This window comes from Astyanax mexicanus, chromosome 20 (assembly GCF_023375975.1).
Source record: "Astyanax mexicanus isolate ESR-SI-001 chromosome 20, AstMex3_surface, whole genome shotgun sequence".
Lineage (NCBI taxonomy): Eukaryota > Metazoa > Chordata > Actinopteri > Characiformes > Acestrorhamphidae > Astyanax > Astyanax mexicanus.
The window spans coordinates 2,134,599-2,156,244 of NC_064427.1; the positions used below are offsets into that span (position 1 = coordinate 2,134,599).

Genomic DNA, 21,646 nt, shown 5'->3' on the forward strand with positions numbered 1-21,646 from the left:
CTGCTCATTTACAGTACAAGAACACAAGGTCCAGGGTTTAGAACGCAGCTCTCCAGTTTATTAGGAAAAACAAATATAATAGTAATATAGATAATAGTCTGATAAAGCTCATCCTCACTAACCTCCGAGTTGTAGGGGCGTTTTAACCCCTGCTGGTGTCGCGGCGGGGGTCCCTGCTGGCCGCCCGGGTAGCCCGAGTGCTGGGGAAGCCGCTGCCCCTGCGAGGCATACATGGGTCCCATAGAGGGGGGCCTGGAGCCCACCATGCCAGAGGGGGCCATGGCGGGCGGGCCACGGGGTCCGGAGTGGGACAGGAACTGGGTGTTGTAAGAGGAAGCGCCACCCATCTGCGAAGCAAAGGAGAGAAAAAACACAAACGGCCCCACGCCCATCAGACCCAGCAGCACCGAACAATGGCTGGAGACGTGCCTGCTGCCAGCAGCCAGAGATGACGAGCTCTGGCTGGGCACAGAAAGGAAAGCAGCAACTAGGTCACCAGCGTGAACAATCAAATCTGCCCTCGTCGCTATAATGTGGTTATGATGTGGCGTCTACTTATATTTACTATTCAGCATTTAAAAGATTTGCACTGAACAAAGCAAAGCAAAAGGGAAAAAATCTGTGCTTTATAATAATAATTAAAACCATGTTTCTGGAATTGCAGGAGCTGGGTAATCTGCTTTGTGCCAGCAGGGGGCGAGATTAGCGCTCGGCACTGGTTAGATCTTCACACAATGGCACACTAGATTTCAATTGCAGTGGCAGTAGTGCATTCGCCATGAAAGAGAAACTGGAGCTGAAAGCTGTACCCTTCAATCACCAGAAACCTGCTAGAGGACACGTGTACTAAAGCAGGATACGGATGCATCAGGATGGTTTGATTTTTTTGGCTGCTTTCTGTTTTCTGGTCATGTAAGGTCCAGAGAGAGGCTACATTTACACAGCAGAAAAAAAAATCACATTTATCTTGTTAATATGATCTATATTTGACACTGGTCTAAAAAGCAGTGCTTCACATGAAGTTTCGGTTTCATCACTGTTTTCTCCAGCATCACAGAAGCCATCAGTGACTGACAGCTGGGCTCATCACCAAGTATATTACATTTTTTGCTGATACACACATTTCTAGTTTGCATCCTTAATTTCTTTGAAGTTGATTTGGCCAAATCATAACTGAAGATGTGCTTATTTATGGTCACGCACTGCTACACAGATAACACATCTTGTCATGCCATATATGACAAAAAAAAAAGTTGGATTTGGGAAAGTTTTATCTGCTGTGTGAACGTAACCCAATTGTCAATTGCATTGCTTACAGACATACAGTAGATACATATTATATAGCTGCATGAATTGACACGAACTGGCTGTTCAGACTTGAATGGCATTGCTGCAAATTAAGTTGTATATGTATCAAGTTTTACACATTTTAAAACTTAAGTGGCCCAAATCAGAATGTAAAATGTGTTTATTATGTTTTATGTTTTATTTCTCCTAAAATGTAGATCATAAAACAATCTATTACCAGCTAAGTAAATGATGGCAAACAAATAAACATGAAATGCTCCTTACAGGCCCATAATTCATCTCCTGGTTCTGCTTCTCCTGTATCGCAGCCACAGTGGCAGTGGCGGTTGCGGTGGCCGTAGCGGCGGCAGCTGCCACGGCGGCGGCGGCGGCAGCCTGGGTGAAGTCAGTAGGGGGGCGGACTCCGTGAGGTGGCATCCCAAGGGAGCCCCCGCCATTATTAGGGTAGCTTTGGCAGAAAAAGAGAAACACACATACATGCAAACAAGTCATTCATGGCATCAAACAGCATCTCGCAGCGTTCACCGTAACACGAGATTAACACCGGCCGCGCTGGAGAACATGGCCAGAGGCGGTGTGACATATTTCACAGAGGATCAAGACGTGAACGTGGCTGATTATGCGTGTTGCTATGCGGCGTAGTAGAAAGCCTGATCGTTGCTATGTCTCGCAGAGCGAGAGCAAAATGAAATGTTCCGAGTCAGTGATTCAAAAGATTTATTGCTATGCAAATCACTCCTGGGGGAAAAGACAACACTGGTGTGTACGAGCCGGAGTGCTGGAGTGCGCGGGTGAGTGTGTGTGGGCAGAAGAGTGAGTCAGTGCAGGGGCGGGACTCCCTCTCTGATATGCACGCACTGAGCTAAGAGCGTGCGCTCAGCCCCCGCACGGTGACGCTGGAGCGGCGCTCTGACGTCACCCTACTCCCTCAACACTCAACACAACCTAAACTTAGCACACTCCAAACACACACACACATTCAAATACACACACATTTAGAGCCACAGTTTAGAAATGAGCTCATCATGTAATGGCAAGAACCTGACAATACAATATGTATCATTATCCAGGAGCTATAATATAACATAATATAATATAATACAATATACCACACTATCTATTGCAATTACAAATGCAACGATCCGCCTATGTTGTCAGTTTACAAAACAAATATATACAAACTTTGCCTATTGGTCGATACCTAATACAGATCAGATTACACTGTTAAATTAATAAATAAACAATGCATATCAACATGTGGGAAAGAAAGTAAAGGCAACAATACTGACTTAACCCAAAGTAACCCTAGACCATTTAACAGCCTTCATTTTAACTCCTGAAGTTCCTAAATGACATCCTGAGAGCCTCACTACAGCGCAGTGTGTGAATCTGTGTTCGTTTATCTCACCTTACTTATTAAACCACAGAATGTAGACATGCTTTTGGGTTAGTGCTGGAGATAAAACTAAACTAAAACTCTTTAAACCGTATTTTTAGCTTCTAAATATCTTCTTAGGTGTGCTGCATCAGGATTTTACCCTTAAAAGATTTACAGTCATGTTCCCACGATTTTATCTGATTAAATATTAAAATTGATATCAATATTTTGAAATGGGTCTGGTCTCTTATGAGTTATACATTACGTTACTACTTTACTACCCTTGTGCTGTGGGACTTAAACTGTGAAGTGGATTTTAGCTGTTTTTCTGAGCTGGATTTCTCACAGATAGTTGATGACAGCATACTGTTTGGATAGTGCACGTTTTGCCGATTCATATATTGTGGTCGGTTGTTCTAAACCCGATATATAAATTATAGAATATAGGGTTAGCCACAATGCTAACAGCCAGTCTCAAGACTGGATAAAATTATAATTGTCATTTTAAGACAATTAAATGCCACTAATGTAATGATAGTATAATAGCATAGCCAAGCAATTGCACACTCTTTAAGACAACAAACAAACCAAAGTGTTCTGCTATTACCTGCCGCCGTATGCGGGCCCGGTCGGATATCCCCCGCTGGGCCGGCCGTACATGCCCTGCTGCATGTAGCCCTTGTTGGGCTCCGGGTACCCCTGCTGCCCCATAAACTGGGGCGAGTTCATGCCAGGGCTGTTGCCGGGCATCATGTGACCTCCAGCCGAGTTACCTCCTGGGCCCATGGGCGCGCCAAAAACCTGATGAAAGAGTTGAGAACCATATTCTTTACAGAGAAATAAGGAAAAAATTTATATACAACTGATAAACAGAACTGATTTGTTTACAGCAGTTAGTGTTCTGTGTTGTTTTATGGGGGGAAAAAAACATTTAATCAAACTATGCAGCTGAATAAAATCAAGCATAGCGACTTCAAGTTATAACGATATCAGTTATAACAATAACTAGATGCCTCTGGTTCCTTTGCATAACAATACTTTATAAATCTGTACTTATACAGCCAGTGGTTACACCAAGGCTGTGGCTACATTTACACTCTATAACACGTCTGCCACTCATGTTACTGAGGTTACCGAGATACTGAGATGTGGCAGGCAGCTAAGAGGCTAAAAGAACACGTTAACTGATTGAATCATCGTAAATCAGTGTAAATCAGTGTAAATCACTATAAATCACAGTAAATCACAGTAAAGCTGCAACATAAAAAGTGCACAATGTCTTGAGCGGCTGAAAAAAGCCTGTATACTACACTGAACTTGGCGTAAACATAGAGACAAATGCATAGGGGAGCTAATGCTAAATTAGCATTATAAATCATGCATACTTAGAAGAGCATTCTGGCTGTGCATGGTAGTACTTTGGACACCATATTTATACATATACATTAAGTCTGGCTTTTAGATTTAATATCATGCATATGACTGTCTTGCCAGCTCTTTCCTACTTTAATATCTTTATACTAATTGCTGTATAATTTTCCATATAATATTATAACACACAATAATATTATAGAATATAGATTTTACTAGAATACAGTGATGCAATAGATTCTATGTATCCAATACTGCAGTAAAATATACAATATTGGGCAAATACAATGTGTCTGGTAGGCATGTAATGGAAAGTAAAAGTAACAAATGCAGTCCAAATCAATAATGTATTGAATTGAATTCATGCACTTTTTTTTTTTGTTCTATTAAACCTTATATCTTTCCTACAGCTGTATAAACAAGTCAAAATTCAGTATGGTCATGCAAAAACCTTGTAACCTTTTTTTAAGCATTTCTCCTTATATTCTTTTAGAATGTACCAATAGAAAAGTTCCAAAATGAATAAAATTCATATAAAGCTGTCATCTTTTGAGATATGAGTTTTTGTGTGTGTGTGCGTGTGTGTGTGTGTGTGTGTGTGTGACAACAGTGACAGTGAGGCCAGGCTTACCTGGCTGGGTGAAGGACTGGTAACCCCCCACACTGTGGTTACCACAGAGAGGGAGCCGGGGGGCTGGTTGGTGCCTTGCTGCCAGGACGCTGGGTCATAGGGGTAAGAGCCGTCACTGGGGGGAGAGACAGCCGGGATTAGGACCAGAGAGCAAGAGAACAAGACTGTAAAAGACCCCCCCACCCCTCCATTCTCACCACTCCATTCTCCCCTTTGTGGTTTTTCACTCGGTGCCCTCTGTACTGAGAGCCCGGGCAGCTGCCAGAGCCAGATTCACCGCAGACTCAGGCGTGCCCATCAAACGCTGGAACCTGAGGCTGGTTTGAGACGACATGGTGGGATTTTTGTACTCGTGTCTTTGTGCGATACTGACATATGGTGCTAACGGAGCGAGAGATGCCATGCGAAAGAGAGAGAGAGTCTGTGAGTGTGTGTGGGAGAGAGCAAAAGAGAGAGGGAGCGTTTATAGGAGAGTCTTTGTGTGACTTGAATGTGCCACCGCCACATGCTCTAGAGGTGCTCGGCACAATGTTACCATGGCGACTACAGTCACTTAGAGACAGGAAAGAGTAGCGATGCCAAGGGAGAGGGGGGAGAGAGTGTAAGTGTTGGCGCTTGTGTGTGTGTGTGTTTGAGTACCTACTGTTTTCTGTATAACTGGATCAAACCAGATTGGTCCCATTTAATCTTTCCAAAATTAGCCGAACTACATTAGCCGCAGCTCAGTATCAAAGCGGGGAAAATACAGCTGGTAAAAATTAGCCGTGTGTGATTACACGCCGTGCATGTTGCCACTGTGTGATACACACAATATTAATACTGAGACTAACGAGCATTCCAAAACCAGAGAAAGACTGAAAGGCGTCCAATTAAGTTGAGCACTGAGGTTCAGCACTGCTAATATTCAGCATAAACGCCGGGTTTGAGACGATGCTAAAATGCTTGATGATTGGCATGTGTATAAACACTGATTACCAACCCTATTGCAAACCAGTGGCTCCAAGAGAACATGGACAGTCCTTATTAAACTAAAGCAAGCTTTGCAAATAATAATAATTCTACATTTTTATCCCTTTCCCTTCCCAATTTACAAGGTCAATTACCCAACCCACTCATTAGGACTCCTCTTATTACTAGTGACGCCCCAATACAAAGAGAAAGGAGACTAGCACATGCCTCCTCCGACACATAGAAAGTCAGACTCCGCCTCTTTTTGAATTACTGCTGATGCAACATTGCCGAGTAGCATCACAGCGCTAACGCTCGGAGGAAAATGCAGCGACTCTGTTCTGATACATCAGCTCACAGACGCCTTGCCTTGTGCTGATCCACATCATATAATGATGATGATGGAAAAGAGTGCCATCTACAGTAACTACCCAGAGAGCAAAGCAAATTGTGCTCTCTCAGGGCTCCGGCAGCTGATGGCCATTAAAACGGTCAATAAATGAATATTGAGCTATGCACATTTTTGACTGAATTAAAGCAAGGTTAAGAGTAGGGTAGGGTAATGCTTATAGGTATCACACTGGTGTTGGTAGTTTAGAAAATGTGGCAGCACTGAAATGCCAATTATTTTGTGACATTAATATTTTGTCAACAGTAACCTGTTGAGCACTCAACAATAATACTGTTGTTTTTGTCTCCAATGAAAGTTTGTAGCTGTTATATATAAAAACAACAACAAACAAACAAACATATTACAGATTGCATAAATAATTGGCCAAATTATCACCACATTAGTGAATTATTAATCAAAAATCAATAGTTCCCGCTCTAAACAGAAGCCCTGCCTCTTTAAGACTAGAAAGTAGAAAGTCCACAGAGCTGCTGGACGCTGTTCCAGCTCGACCTGCAGCCCTCCACCGCTGGCCACGAGCCCACAGGATATTGAGGTTCTGCGGCGGCTCTGAGCGCCGGCCTGCAGCGGTGGGTCATCATTGCAGGGTTGGTTCTGGGGCTTGGAGAGGTCGCTTTGTTGGCTGGATTGTCCACCGGTAGCTGAGAGAATTCCGCGGGAGGCTGAGGTTTTTCTTCAGTTCCTCTGCAGAAACCACCAGATGCCCCCCCACCGGCCCTCTGAAACAGGAAACCGCTGTTCCGGAGCCAAAACCCCAGGCGCCCAATCAGCGGTGAGCTGCCGGTGCAGCCAATTGCAATCCAGATCAACAGTGTGGCAGAGAGAGCCGAGGCGACGCAAATGATAAGTGAGGGTTCAGCGTGTCGCTGAGGGCTAGCGACAGCCTGAAGAACACTCTTTTAGCATGTTTCTTTTGAGCTTTTTTAGATATTATATAAAAAATACATTAAATCTCTTTTATTTTGACTTTTTGACTGTTATGGTTGTACCAGATCATCATACTGTCATAAACTAGGATACAAAAGTGCACATTGTGATATGTGAATGATATTCTGTCTGAAGAGCAGTCTATTTTATATTTGTTTTGATTTTTACTGTAGAGCTTTAAGTGTACATTTTTGTATAGTTGTTTACATTTACACTACTTATTCAACACTTTTTTAATTATTGTGATAACTGCACTTGATTCTGTTCAAGATAAAATGAGTCAATGCTTAAAAGTGTGCACTTGCAAAAATATGCTATATATCAGTGGATTTAAATGGTCTATTAAGTTGGCTTCGAAAAAAGCAGCTAACTTTTCTTCTTAATCTTCTTGTTATTTTTCTTATTATTATTATATTCGTTTTTATCTAAACGCTACTCCTCCCACAGCTTTAGACATTTAGAAAACACTGAATTTCGCAGGATTGTAGAAACTATACTGAATTACGTTGCTTGTTGTTTATTGCAATTATTACTGTGACAATATAAAGGCACCAAAAATATTATTAGTCATTAAGGCAGGCCTAACAACTAGTACAAAATGTTTTTGATTATATCCATATTTACGATATACTGCCCAGCCCTAGTTCACGGACAGTCAACCACCAAGGGCTTAAAAAACTGCTAATAAAAGCGGTGCTTTTCAAAAATAAGTTATTAATCAGTATCACAAAAATAAAAAGATCAACCCAGCAGCTAATATATCTCAGATGGTGATCCAGGCTGTGTGTTGTGACTGGCAGCTCTTGTGTGGAGCTCGTTTCTGCGACCACATCGAAACCTAGATGTCACCAGAGAGGTTAAAGACGTCACCAGCTCATGCGTGGCGGCTTCTCAGCCCACTGGGAGCTCGCTGTGCTCAGTGCTTCAGTACAAGGAAACGGTTACAGATCAAGAGATTGAAGAGCTACAGGAGGAAGGAGTGTGTGTGTGTGTGTGTGTGTGTGTGTGTGTTTGATTGTGTGTTTGTGTGGGTGAATGCGAGTAAACACACACAAAAAAAAATCTAGTAATGGTCTAATCCACTTTCTTTTTAAAGTTTTTAAAGTTTCCTATACATACCTTCAGATAGGAGAGCTCTTTTTATATTAGTGATAGTGTATATAGAAACTTTTTTTATATACATATCATTGATCGTACTGTCCATTTAAGGTTACATAATGAGGATAAAATAGACCACACAGCAAATCATATTTAAAAGAAGTGCAAAAATACATACAGCCCTGGAAAAAAGACCACTTAAGACATTAAGAGTTTCTTAAATTTTACCAAACTGAAAACCTCTGGAATATAATCAAGAATAAGAAGGATGATCACAAGCTGATCATCAAACCAAACTGAACTGCTTGGATTTTTGCACTAGGAGTAAAGTCAAAAAGTTATCCAAAAGCAGTGTGTAAGACTGGTGGAGAAGCACATGCCAATATGCATTAAAACTGCGATTAAAACATTATTTGAGGTCTTTGATCTCTGCATCTTTTTCCTCATTTCTCATTTTCTGCAAAATTAAAGAAACTGATTCAGAAACTGAAGTGCTCTCTAATTTTTTTCCAGAGCTGCACAAAACACTGAATTTAAGTACACTCCAAAGCCATTTATTTCATGGCAGATTATACTTGGACTGTAAATGAGCAGTTATGCATAGGGTATGTGTAGCAATATATAATTGGTGCAGAAGTATAAATTGGCCTTTAATATTTCTGAGCATGTTTCTGAGCATTAACTCTTTCGTGTGAAATAAGTAGGTGATTAAACTGATTAAACTGGTTAAATTGTATGAAGCAATTGTATTTTCACCCATTAGCATCCTGGTTTAACACACATTACAGCTAACTGTCCTGCTGTTCAGCCTTTCCAGACTAAACTACTGAACTACTAAACCAACAGCAAACTCAACCTTATCAGCTCACTCACACTGCTTCTCAGCATCCTACAGATCACACATATGGAACAGTCTAACAAGGTTTTGTGCTGAGGACATAAGCAACAGTCACGTTATGTAATTGTGGGATGAAATTAATGTGTTTTTCAAACAGTATCTTCACATAAAGTATAAAAATGAACATTTCTATGCTACAATCACTAACTGTGGGTTGTATGTTCTATGTGCAAAGTTTTGTCTAAGGCTGCAACTAATGCTTATTGTAGTAGACTACTAGTCTGGCAATTGTATTTCTGATTATTTGATTAGTCAACAATTATTTCTGCCATGCCCTCCTGTTTCATGCTTACTTTATCGCTTCAAAATGATAGAAACACCTGAACCTGGGATTTAAATGCCCTACAAATGTCTGGAACATTGTCCTTTAATGGTAGAAGCTTTGTAGGTGCTGTTATTTAGTGAGAAAATGTGTAATCTGTTGTGTTTGGGCACTATTGGAGATGTCGGCCTGAGTGTTACCCTTTCTCTATTGTGTTTCTGTCTTGTGGATCGTCAATTTCTTTTATAATCAACACTGTCGATTATATCGACTAATCGTTACATCCTTAGTTTTGTGTGATTTTCTCTGTCCTGCTACCACATTTCTGTAAAACTGCTTTGCAACATCAGTAGTTGTGTATATAGAAAGTTAAGCGCAGTGAATTATGGCTAACACATCCAAACTGCTTTGAATGTCGGCTGCATTCCTCAATCGTATATGAAGGGTCTTTTATTTTGGAAGAGCTGAGAAATGGCTGCAGCCTAGGCTTTGGAGTGCAGCTACCGACTTCAGTAAGACGTGTAATGGAATCTGAATCAGTGATGTGTCTCATGTTATGTTATGACAGGTTATAATCCATGGTTCAACGCAAGGTGTGGACTGGAATCTGGATCAGTAAGTTGATTGGCCCTGTCTGTCTGATGTCATACGATGAGTGAATGATCAAATATATTGGTCAGTAACGGACCAAATGCCGATACAGATTCGGATCGAAACCATCTCAAAACACAAACACACCTGTGTGGCGTTGGAGGCAGGGCAGGTTTCATGGAGTTGATGGGGTTCATCGGAGGAACGTGGGGGTCAGCAGGGAACCCCAAATCACCTCAACCTGGCAGGCAGTCTGAGAATAAAGACGAGAGAAGAGAAGACAGAGAGAAGAGGGGGACAAAGAAAAAAAGAAAATAAATGTCACTTTGATACAAAACCAAAGGTTGCCTTTTTCCCTCCTTTTCTTTCCGTTATGACTCACTGAGGAGCACAAGTCGTGCCAGCATCTGCAGCAGCACTGTGCAGCTAGCTGGCTTCTCTTTGATTGCTATTGCTGCCGCTGCTGTTGCTGCACAGCCCCATGGGCACAAGGGGTTAATCACCAAACGCCCAGCTCAGCTAGGCTCAGCTCACTCAGCTCAGGCACACATTTCTGCGCTCACCCCCACAGCTTTGATAACATGCAAGAATTCGTTTCACAAGCGTTTCATTTTTGCGTTTCACTGGTTTCATTTTTGACAATGATATAATAATATAGAATAAAATATAAACCCATTGACACACAGACACACAGAACCACACAATGTAATGTAATGTAATGCAAGCATTTACAATACAGGACAATTCTATCATAAGGTTATTATATATTTTGATTTTGGAGATTTTAATTTTTTGAGGAGGCAGTGGTGGGTAGTGTTAAGGATGGGTGGATAAAAGAAAAGGAGAGAGTAATTTTTAATGCTGGAAAGCAGGAAAGGAAGACAAAAGGCAAAGCGAGGTGAGTCGTGGGTGCTGAGGGGAGCTGAGAGAGAGAGAGAGAGAGAGATGATGTGTTCTGTAAAACACATTTTTTGTGGACAAGCAAGCACGCCCTTGCTCTGAACACCGCTGCTGGATGGCTGCAGATTCCTCCTCTCCTCCAAAAGAGGAGAGAAGAGAGAGAGAGAGGAGATGGGGGTGGGGGGTGGGATGATGAGGGGAGAGGAGGGGGCTATTTATAGCGCTTTGATTTCAAAAGGAAGAGAAAAATGCAGTGTGGAAAAAAGGGCTGAGGATCTCATGGCTGGCTGTCTGTGCGATTCGAGCCCTCCTCAAAGATAATGCCTTCAACCTCCATCAATTATTCAGAGTGACCAGGGGAGCTCGTTTGGAGACAGAGACGGCTCGTCCTGATCGGGCTTTTGTGTACATGTGTATTATGTGGATTGTGGTTGTTAGGGACGACACACGTGTGTCTCTGTGTGTGTGTATTTATTGTGTGAGTTATGGGTGGTTGGGACATGAGGTCAAATGGGACAGTTTAGCTATAGAAACATTATTCTGATAGTGCTGTGTATCGACAAAAGACTTAAGACTTTAATTAAATTAAATCACTTACTGGTTAAATTCATTTTTTTATGGTGTAACGTAGACTGTACATCTTTACATAAAGCAAGAGGAAATATTAGTAGATATACATTTAGTTAAAAAAGCCACTAAAGCCTAAACTATATACAGCTTTGGAAAAAAATTAAAGACCACTTAAATTTGATTATTTGAATTTTTGCACCAGGAGTGAGTAGCATAAAGTTTCCCAAAAGCAGTGTGTAAGACTGGTGGAGGAGAACATGATGCCAAGATGCATGAAAAAACTGTGATTAAAAAACAGGGTTATTCCACCAAATATTGATTTCTGAACTCTTAAAACTTTATGAATATGAACTTGTTTTCTTTGCATTATTCTTTTCATCTTTTTTGTTAATTCAGCCATTTCTCATTTTCTGCAAATAAATGCTCTACATAATATTTTTATGTGGAATTTGTGAGAAATGTTGTATGTAGTTTATAGAATAAAACAAATGTAAATTTTACTCAAACATAAATAAAAATCAGAGAAACTGATTCAGAAACTGAAGTGGTTTCTTAATTACATGTAGTGTCTGAATACATGTGTGCTATAAATACACACTCTGATTCAGTGCTGCCCTCTACAATAAGCTTTACTCTGCCCCTCCTTGTTCAATACCTCTGCGTCTGTCTCCGATCTCCAGGGTAAGCACCATTAACAGACATGCTAATTTGCTGCCAACATCAGTGCCTGTCACCCCCTCCCCCCTCGCTCTTCATCCCTCTCTCCCTCGTTCTCCAGCCCGGCTCCCTCGCCCTCTCCTTTACGGATCTAGGTCAGACACCCTACAGCTCTGAAAAGAAGGATGGAGAAGAGAGGCTGGGGGGTGGAGGTGGTGGTGGGGGGTGACGGAAAGAGTCACTCAAAGCAGCGGCGGAGTTTATCACAGAGATACGGACACCTACAGGGATAATGAGAGGATGGGAGGGAGGGAAACGGGGTGTATGTGAGAGAACGAGAGAGAGTGCGTGTGTGTGTGTGTGTGTGTGTGTGTGTCTGTGTGTGTTTGAGAAGAGGGGGGGGGGGGTTCAATGAGATCCTCTATTGTGGTGTTTTGATCACCACTTGAGTGAAGCAGGCTTAATAATATTAACATGCTGAGGCTGTCCTCTTTTTCACTGATACACACTCACACACACGCGCACACACGCACACACGTGCGAGAAAGAGAAATCAGCACTGTTTGTTTAGTTTCAGGTCTTTGTCTTCCTGCTCTGCGGCGCTACAGGAGCCCGTGTACCATAACTGTCACTAAAGGTGGTACGATACCCGTTCATCGGTTCTAATCTCGATATCTTAAACAGAGTTGAAAAAAAAAAAAGCCAGAATGTGCATCACAATGTATTTCAGTCAATACAAATGAGTTTAGCCAATTTATGTAATGCACCCTGTAATTAACGTAGCAGTAAACTGGATGATAATTACATGATAATTAATGATTTATCATAAAACATATGGACATGACCTTCCCATTATGTTAGCTATATCTGGGAGAATATACAGCCACAATAATAATGCAATTACACCCCTTTGAAAAGCAATGAACTCTATGAACTTAATGATTTCGAATATTCAATATAAATGTTTTTAAGTTTTTAAATTAAGCTCACTTATCAGCTTGTTTAAATTAATTGGCTGTGCTGGCCAAGTAAACACACTGTACATCATAGAAAGAATAATTAATAGCCAACAAAGATTCATTTGTTTTATTTGTACTGAAATCAGTCCAACACAGATAGCAATCATAATGATATCTTTCCTTGTCGCTGCTGATTATATTAGTGATGGAGTGATCATCTGATTAATTTACCATTGAGGAAATAATAGAAAGCCTTGAAAATATTATGTTACATGAATATGTGGAAAATAAACTCTAAACCTTTTGACTTGGGTGCTACATTAATTTATTACCATGCTGTCAGTACCCACACTTTAAACTACGATTATAACAGTTCCCTCGCTCCAGTCCCACGTGTGACCGTGTGCTTTATTACGATACACTGATGAAAAAGTAGGGAGTAGGAAGTATGGTAATAAGTGCCAGCCGTCACGTAACAAAATGAACCAACCACATTACCGCACACGTGGCACCAGGAGCGGATAGCTTCCACACCTGAAGCAGAACCTTGTGTTCTTGTGAGTTTGTTCTTACAAGGTAACTTATCAAGGATGTTCTCACCAGGACAACAATTTATATTATATTCCAGGTACCGAGAAACACACGTAACCTTAAAATGACACTTAACGTACAATTGTCATCTTCTACTGCCCAAGTTGCACACCCATATTCAAGAACACATTTACTAAGAATAGTCAGTGGTAAGTATCCAGATGTGTTCTTTATAATCCCCCCAAAAAACAAAGATACATCAGTTGGTGACCTGCGAGTTTGTTTCAAGGCAGTTCTTTATGTTCTTGGTATTGAAGAACACCACTAGATGATGTCACTCATAATGACGCTTAATAACATGCCATACAAGGGCTGTTTCTCCACACATGCTCGAGTGTTCATGTTCTTGTCTGATGTTATCTTCCACGGGCAAGTTGCATTAGTTGGTAATAAGAACAAACAGAAAACATGATGTTCTTGTTCTGAGTCCATTTATGTAAAGGTAATTTATCTGTTCTGGGTCTGTTCTTTGCATTCTTGGAATTAAAAACACTCCTAGCCTCTTAATGACGTTCTTTATGTTCTTGACTTTAACGAGAAAAAAAAAAAACTGAAATCATGATGTTCTTGTTCTGAGTTCATTTATGTAAGGTAAGTCTGTTCTTTGCATCCCTCTAGCCTCATAATGATGCTAACTAACATGCCGTACAATGGGTATTTCTCCCTATGAGCTCCTCAGTGTTTTTGCGTCATGTTCTTGTCTGGTGCTCTCTTCCATGGCCAAGTTGCATTTGTTGGTAATAAGAACAAACAGAAATCATGACGTTCTTTAATGGATCATTGAGTTCATTTACGTAAAGTACTTGATCAAGTCTGATCTTTGCACCTTTCTGGGTATTAAGAAACCCACGCTTTAATTACATGCAGCCCAATGTCTTTTACACAATGATTTAATTAACGACAGCTGATTGGCTGATGGGCCGAACTACCTGTGACTAATTAGGCCTGCACTTGAGAAAGCCAACCTCTGCGGTTATTAGCATCATATATATTGGAGAGCCCCTTCAGCAAAGGAGCAGTCATCCAAACAGGTACTACAGATGACAGCAACACAGCAGCAGCAGCATCTGCCAGCACGGCTTTGATGCGACACTGCAGCATTTTTTCTCTGCCTCCCTCTTGTAAAACCACACGCTCTGGCTTTTGAATGGGGTGCTCAAAGCGGCGACATAATGCGCACCACTTCTGTCGAGCATAAGCGCAGAAACACACACCAAGAGACTGGCGTGTGGGCACGGGCAGCCACAAACGGGGGTTTGGTTCGAGTCTACGTCATGGAGCCGACGACAAAGCAGGCACACGCAGTCTGGCACTGCGTGGACACCGCACACACTTAAACAAGTGGATCTTATTTACGAGCCCTTTGGTAGTACACTTTAGCATCTCCGTCTCCTGCTCTCCCTTGTGTGTGTGATGGATCACGGCACAAACTGTTTTTACCCTGGAACGAACAGAACACACTGTTCTTTCTCTTCCTCGTACTCTCTCTCACTCTCTCTCTTTCTATTTCCTCGGATCATTCAAACCACCTCCTCTTTTCCTCTCATTTCTCTCCTGGCCTGGACTGCCTTCATCTGGCTGCGCACCCCCTCCTACATTTACCCAATATCAAACTAAGCACAACACTCCCTTAAAAACATCACCCTCCCTCTCAGGATATCTTTTGCAATCTCCCTTTCCATTCCCTTCTCTTCACTCTTTAATTCCCCCTCTCATATTTCCCTTCCAGTTGCCAGGTTTGCCTGGGACGCTTCCCTCCACCAGCAGAACAAAGTTTGGATAAGTTATGCATCAGCCAAGAAGCACTGCATTGATAACATCTAAACAAACGAACAAACAAACAAACAAAACATGCACAATCTAAAGAGTATGTTTCTCAAGTGTTCCCTAATTAACACATCAGGTGGGGGTGGTGTGTTTTTATAAGGGACAGCAGTCATGTTTCCTCTCTAGTACTTCTTTCAGCAGTGGGGACACTTTACTGGATTCCAGGCCACAAAACGAAGGCAAAAAGAGACATCAGAATTAGCTTAAAACAAGGCCAGCAGGGTATCACTAAAGTAAAGACTGAGATCACACATGGACATGGTCTGTCATAAACTGTCAGAGAGCAATCCAGCTCAGAAAAAAAGAAAAGCTAGCTAGCACTGCAGCTAAACTGCTATACAGCATAGCTAAAGACTGCTGCCTGCAACTGATATTTTATATGAAATGGTTTACTATGCAGGGTTCACAATTGCATCTTCATGACACTGCATAAAAACCTGAATCAGCAGCGGCAGCAATAATTTTACAGCAGTGGGCCAACAATGATAAATATATGTAATAGAAACAATATATTGTGCTTTGTTGGTATGTCTGCTGAGATATTAAAATTTGTCTTTGTTCAATAAATATTTACAAATGTTATTGTTAGTTTTGTAATTATTTTACGACAATACATTTAGGCTATTAAATTAACAAAAATTAACACAATACATTGCAATACACTGAACCATAACCCTGTATCATGACGAGCATTGCATCACCAGTTTCTTGCCAATGCACCATTCTAGTACAATACCTGGGAAATACCGGGCACATCCTAGCGTAGACCTCACAAAGAGGGTAGAGCTTTAGCCAAAAAGTCTAGCATTGCTTATAAACATGCGCAATCTATCCGAGCCCGGTCAAGAGTTCCTGAAATGACCTTATACTCGTCTCGCTCGTTTTCTCTCTGAGCTATGTTAGCATTTTTCAGATGAGGTAATTCCTTTAAGGTTCCCAAACGCCTCCACTTTTCCTGCCAGCAGCACACAGAAGCCCTGCAGGTCTTTTGATTTCTGATATGCCGGAGAAATGGCCGTGTGTCAGCGCTCTTAAAACCGAAGTGCAGATTCAGCTCTCTGAGGGAATGGCGCGTTCGAGAGCGTGCAAAACCACGGACTGAAGCAGAATGAAGGCCAGGTTGGGAATGGAGGACTTGAGCAGGGATCTGATACAAAGAAATGGGAAGGAACAAAACCTCGCTCCTGCTGGTGAAAGGCTTGCATGCTATAATTAACACATTAATTTACATCACATTTTGTAAAACACTTCATTTTTGAACTATTACCCAGCCCAAGTATAACAATCAACAGAACTGTAACCCCTGCTATTTCAATAAATCAAATGATTCATAAATAAATAAAGTGAGAGAAAAAAGCGTCTAAATCTTCTGCACAGTGATGCTGTTTAGACAGTTTGGAGGAAAATGAAGTGTGGATGAAAGTAGCAGATGGCTCTATAGGTAGCATGCTGGATTAGCGTTCATGCTAACTGGTCGAAACCAGGGTTAATAAACAGTGCGAGCAGTGGCAAACACGCTCGCACGCCACAGACAAACTCGAGACAAAATAAGTGAAACGCGAGATTAAATGACATGCGTACTTTAGAACATGTTACGCAAAATGTATAGCTACATGTTTGCATGTCTTAATCGATTTTTATTGTGATTCGATTTAGAATAGTCCATGTCCGAATCAAGATGCATTTAAGAATTTTAAAAAATTCCCGCCGCCTACTTGTACTTGTACTCGTTCAGTACAAGTTCAGTTTTTAGTTTTTTGGCAAATGGAACATTTCTCTAATAATTCTGATGCGTGATGTGTTTATGAGCCCAAATCCCAAACGGTACCAGTCAAGGCAGCCCTCTAGTCCCCCCCTAATATTACATAGTTAACCCCAAACCCGAGGGTTAATTAAAGGGGCTGTGCCATTTGGCCAGTAGGCTACAGATAAACTGCAAAACACTCAAGTCCTTCTTTTTTGCACCTCTCAGTCAGAGTCAATAACTTAAAATGGAGGACATCTCCAGGAGCATCAGTAAAGACAGTGTGAGCTAATGGCTCACTTGAGACTGCTGTCCAAAATCTCCCATTTGTCCGCATGCCAAATGGGGGAGCGACTTGGGTCACATGACCGAGAGGCTGCCCCTCCCCCCCTCGTGGCCCCGGCTGGGAGGAGAAGAGCCCAGAGGCCGAGAGAGCAAACGCAAGGGAGAAACAGAGAGAGCGCGAGAGTGAGAGAGAGAGAGAGAGAGAGACAGAACGGGGGAGGGTGGCCAGTGGGAAGGGGGATTAGGAGCCACAGGAAGGCTGGGTCTGATAACACATTCCTGCACACACACACACACACACCACAGTTGACCACACATTTCAACACCACTGCTTCACGTTTCTGCAAGGAGCACTGCAGAAATCATCAGCGGCGACGTCACTGCAGTAACCAGATTCCCTTGTTAGAGAGGAAAAGGCTGATTGAGATAAAGGAAGCGATACACCTCTGCATATGCATACAAACAGAGAGGTGGGAAGACACAGATACTATCTCTCACCTCGGAGATGAGGGAGATAAGGAGCGGGAAGCAAATTACTGCCAGACACGTTCCAACACTCCAACACCGTCTGTCGAGACTGCCCTCGAGTGCCGGCGGGGATCCGAGGTGTTCAATGCTCCCGCAAAATACATCATTTGCTCAAGAGGAATTTAAACAGGGTTTATATTGAACCACTGGATGTGCAACAATAATAAGAGCTGTTTTGTTGCGGCCATAGTCAATTGTCAACACACCAAAGGGCCGGGGATAGTTTTACACAGAAAGAAACTGACAACGCGCCACCTTAAGGGCACGAACAGCCAGGCAGTGATTTAAAGAAAACAAAACAAGACAAACAAGCTCCGTGTAGTCAAGAAGGAGAGCTAATTCCTCGAAGGAAGAGCCAGACCAAGCATGCCAAGGCATTTAAAAAAGAAAACGAAAGGAGGAGAACAGTTGCCAGGAGTTAGCATAATATAGCATAACGTCAGTTGAAAATGTTTCACTGATAGCTTGACACTTGGAATTTATTTTTTTTGGGGGTAGACTGATCTTTTAAGGGTACTTTCTAGGCCTGCCACGATATATTGTACCCTTAAATTATTGCGATAAATGATACAGAATTTTTTTAGGACCATGTAAATGCCACTGACATTCATACCCTTTTAAAGACAACAAAATAAACACAAATGTACTTAATCATATATTGGGAAATATATAGTTTCTTCTTCACCTACTGCAGTCCAAACTGAGTGTATAAAGTTGCTAAAAGCATTGTAGTGTTTTAGCCAGTGATGCTAAAATAACCATGTCCATTTATTGTACGATGAGTCAATAAAGCAACTATCTTGTCTGATCTGGACCTGAATTTTTAGTTGGATCCAAACTAAAGCAGGCGTGAAAGGCTTCTCAAGCTCACTCTACTGTAAAACACTTGTGCACTTGCAGGGAAACAGATCCAAGCTGCTATCTGAAGCACACACTAAAAAGGATGATGATGATGACGACAGGACCGAGCAAAAGTTCTTTACTCCACTCAACTCATGAACCTTGATTAAGACGTGTTCCCTAACTTCCAGGTGAGAAAAAGCCCTAAAATTATACCCTTAATACCACAGATCTCAGTTTATTCTACAAGTCTGTCCTACAAGAGGCTAAGAGGTGATGGCCAGTGTGTGCACGAGGGGGCCGACCAAGAGAGCGTCACCTCCCAGGTCAGCTGTGTTTGCATAATGGTGAGGCCTGTGTTAGTGCTGTTTGCTTTTCTCATACCTACACAGGCCCTGTGTGCTCCCGAAGCTTTCACCCAACACCTCCCTTTAAATAAATTCATCAGGACCTCACAGCAGTCATCAGGAACTTACACAAAGACAAGTTCAGAAATCCAGAATGCAGGAAGAGGAAATTCAGAAAGGCAAAGTTCAGGGGTTTATTGGGCAATAGCTTGATGGAGGAAGTTGTTCATAATCCAGCATTTTGCTGTAATTACTTTTAGAGGAATTGGAAAACATCTCTAAACAATTGTTTAATATGGCAAATACTAGGAGTGGGAATCTCTAGGCACCATATGATTCACTGATTCAATTACGATTCCTTTGATTATGGATCTTCTACAGTTACGAGTTCTTCAAAGCAATTATTAAATGATTATCGAAGCATCTTTAAGCATATTTTTCTTTTCCATTTCTTTTTCCTCATTGTATGACTACTTGGTATATATATATGTAATGATCCACATTGAATTCCACTATTTAACAGGATCTTTTACACTTTTTCTATTTACACAGTATAGTTATTTTAAATCACTCAAATGACAAGGTGATTAATGATTAATGATCTAGGATTAATGTTGTTCGGGAAATGGTTGGACAAGCTTCTAAAAGCCATAATATTAAAACCAGCTACAAGGAAATGATGAAGGTGATTATAATGTTACGACTGATGAGTGTAATGCATATTTGAAGCTGGTCCTTGAATAATAGAGTTAGTTTTAATAGTCTTTGTAAGGTTTTATATTAGTTACACACAGGAATGGGTTTCTATGCCAGGTTAGCGGCTTACCTAATATTTATGGGCAAGTAGTTGTAGTAATTTCCCTAAAATTAATAGTACTAATAATATTAGCAACATGACAACAAAAATAAGCAGTACTTTGTTATTAAAAGCAGTTAAAATAAAAAATAAAGTGCTATAGCTGCCTGTATTAGTAAAATGAGAAATATGAGAAACCAAAGAGCAGAAAATTAGACTATCAAGTGGAAGTGGTGGAAGAGATGCTCCTCTCAAACATCTAAACCTCTGCTCTTTGGACTCTCTCGTCTGAATCAAATTGAGAAGCATCTAAGAATTGAAACATTTCCCCACCCCTAGTAAATAAGGAGCCCAGTGTTCTACACGTTGCGGTGACTCCGCCAGCATGGCATCTTCTGAGCATCTACATTTCTTGAGACATCTGTAAGTGGTTTGTAAGTTTGTTTGCGTCTGGCTGAGAGGCAACGAGCCAAGGCCGAGTAGCTGCGGCAGCGGAGTGGAACGGGCCGGGACTATCTCCACTCAGCACATTTAATGGTGCAGTGAGGGTTCTCTCTAGGTCAAGCGATCCACCCTTCTTCTCGCTCTCACTCTCAGTTATTCACTCGTTCACTCGCTCGCTCTCTCGCTTTAAGAGTCCAAAGTTACAGAGCAACACTCTCTGGAAGGTCTCCGCCCAAGCTCCCGCGCCTTTAAGCTAAAGCTGAAACCAGTAAACACTGGAAATATCACGCATGCCTTTGTGTTCTCCTCATAAGTAGGAGTGGCAAGGGCTTGTCTACCTGCAATAAAATCAGGTTTAGAAAGAAAAAAGAAAGTCACCCAGCTGAAACCTGCTGCAGCTGCAGGACCAGGGCTTAACTTGATTATTTAGATAGTCGCAGGATCACAGCAGTTTCAGGAGTTCCATGAATGCTTAACTTGAATGTACAATATGAGGAAGCTGGAACTGTGGGTAGTGATGGCATTACTTAATATACACCTGTACTAGAGGTGTGCCATTTTTTTTTGACACGATATGTGAAAACATTTTTTTTTTTTTTTTTTTACTGTTTTGCGATTTACTTTTTTTCACTTTTAATTGTTTGGTTGCAGTTAATATGTATGCACTTTAAATTTGTAGCAGATTTCTACAGTTTTATTTTTGTTACACTTTTTACAGTATACAAAAATCAGTGTCTTGGTAAGTTCATAGATTTTGTTTCTACTAAATGTATGAAACTGTTATAAATATAAATAAGTATTTAGCATAAAAATCTATGTTTCGTCACTTCACCAATCATTGTGATATTATTTTAGGGTCATATCTCCCACCCCTAACCTGTGCTGCTATTAACGGCTGTAAAAATAGACCAATTTCTCAAAGGATTATCCACCAGTCTCCACACCAAAACTCAGTTTTCCCTGCGTGAGCCGCTTTGAATCGAGCAGCCCGAATGCAAATGGAGTCACATCGTATTGATTCTCCTTTAACGACTTTGTCACGGCTCTGACTGTCCTTTATAAAAGCAGCGTCGGCTGGTTCGTTCAAGGGCCTCTGCTTGATAAACTTGTCTGACTTCAACACTCAGTTTTTCCCCCTCCCCTTTGCCTCTCTCTCTCTCTCTCTATCTTTCTCTCTCTCTCGCTCTCTCTCTCTCTCGCTCTCTCTCTCTCTCTCGCTCTCTCTCTCTCTCGCTCTCTCTCTCTCTCTCTCGCTCTCTCTCTCTCTCGCTCTCTCTCTCTCTCGCTCTCTCTCTCTCTCGCTCTCTCGCTCTCTCGCTCTCTCGCTCTCTCGC

The 21,646-nt window shown here is 41.5% G+C and overlaps 1 protein-coding gene across 3 annotated transcripts in view; it reads right to left on the bottom strand.

Moving 5' to 3' along the window:
• The window catches only part of zmiz2 (zinc finger, MIZ-type containing 2), a 52,444-nt gene that overhangs the window by 12,211 nt on the left and 18,587 nt on the right, over positions 1-21,646 (bottom strand). For all 3 annotated transcript variants that reach the window (XM_007250269.4, XM_022680824.2, XM_022680823.2), the window contains exons 2-6: positions 9,972-10,077; positions 4,689-4,803; positions 3,294-3,487; positions 1,573-1,756; positions 123-347 (exon numbers count right to left, since the gene is read on the bottom strand). In XM_007250269.4, coding sequence (XP_007250331.2) covers positions 123-347; positions 1,573-1,756; positions 3,294-3,487; positions 4,689-4,803; positions 9,972-10,021 — 768 coding nt within the window. In that variant the 5' untranslated portion in view covers positions 10,022-10,077. The remainder of the gene's footprint in view (positions 1-122; positions 348-1,572; positions 1,757-3,293; positions 3,488-4,688; positions 4,804-9,971; positions 10,078-21,646) is intronic.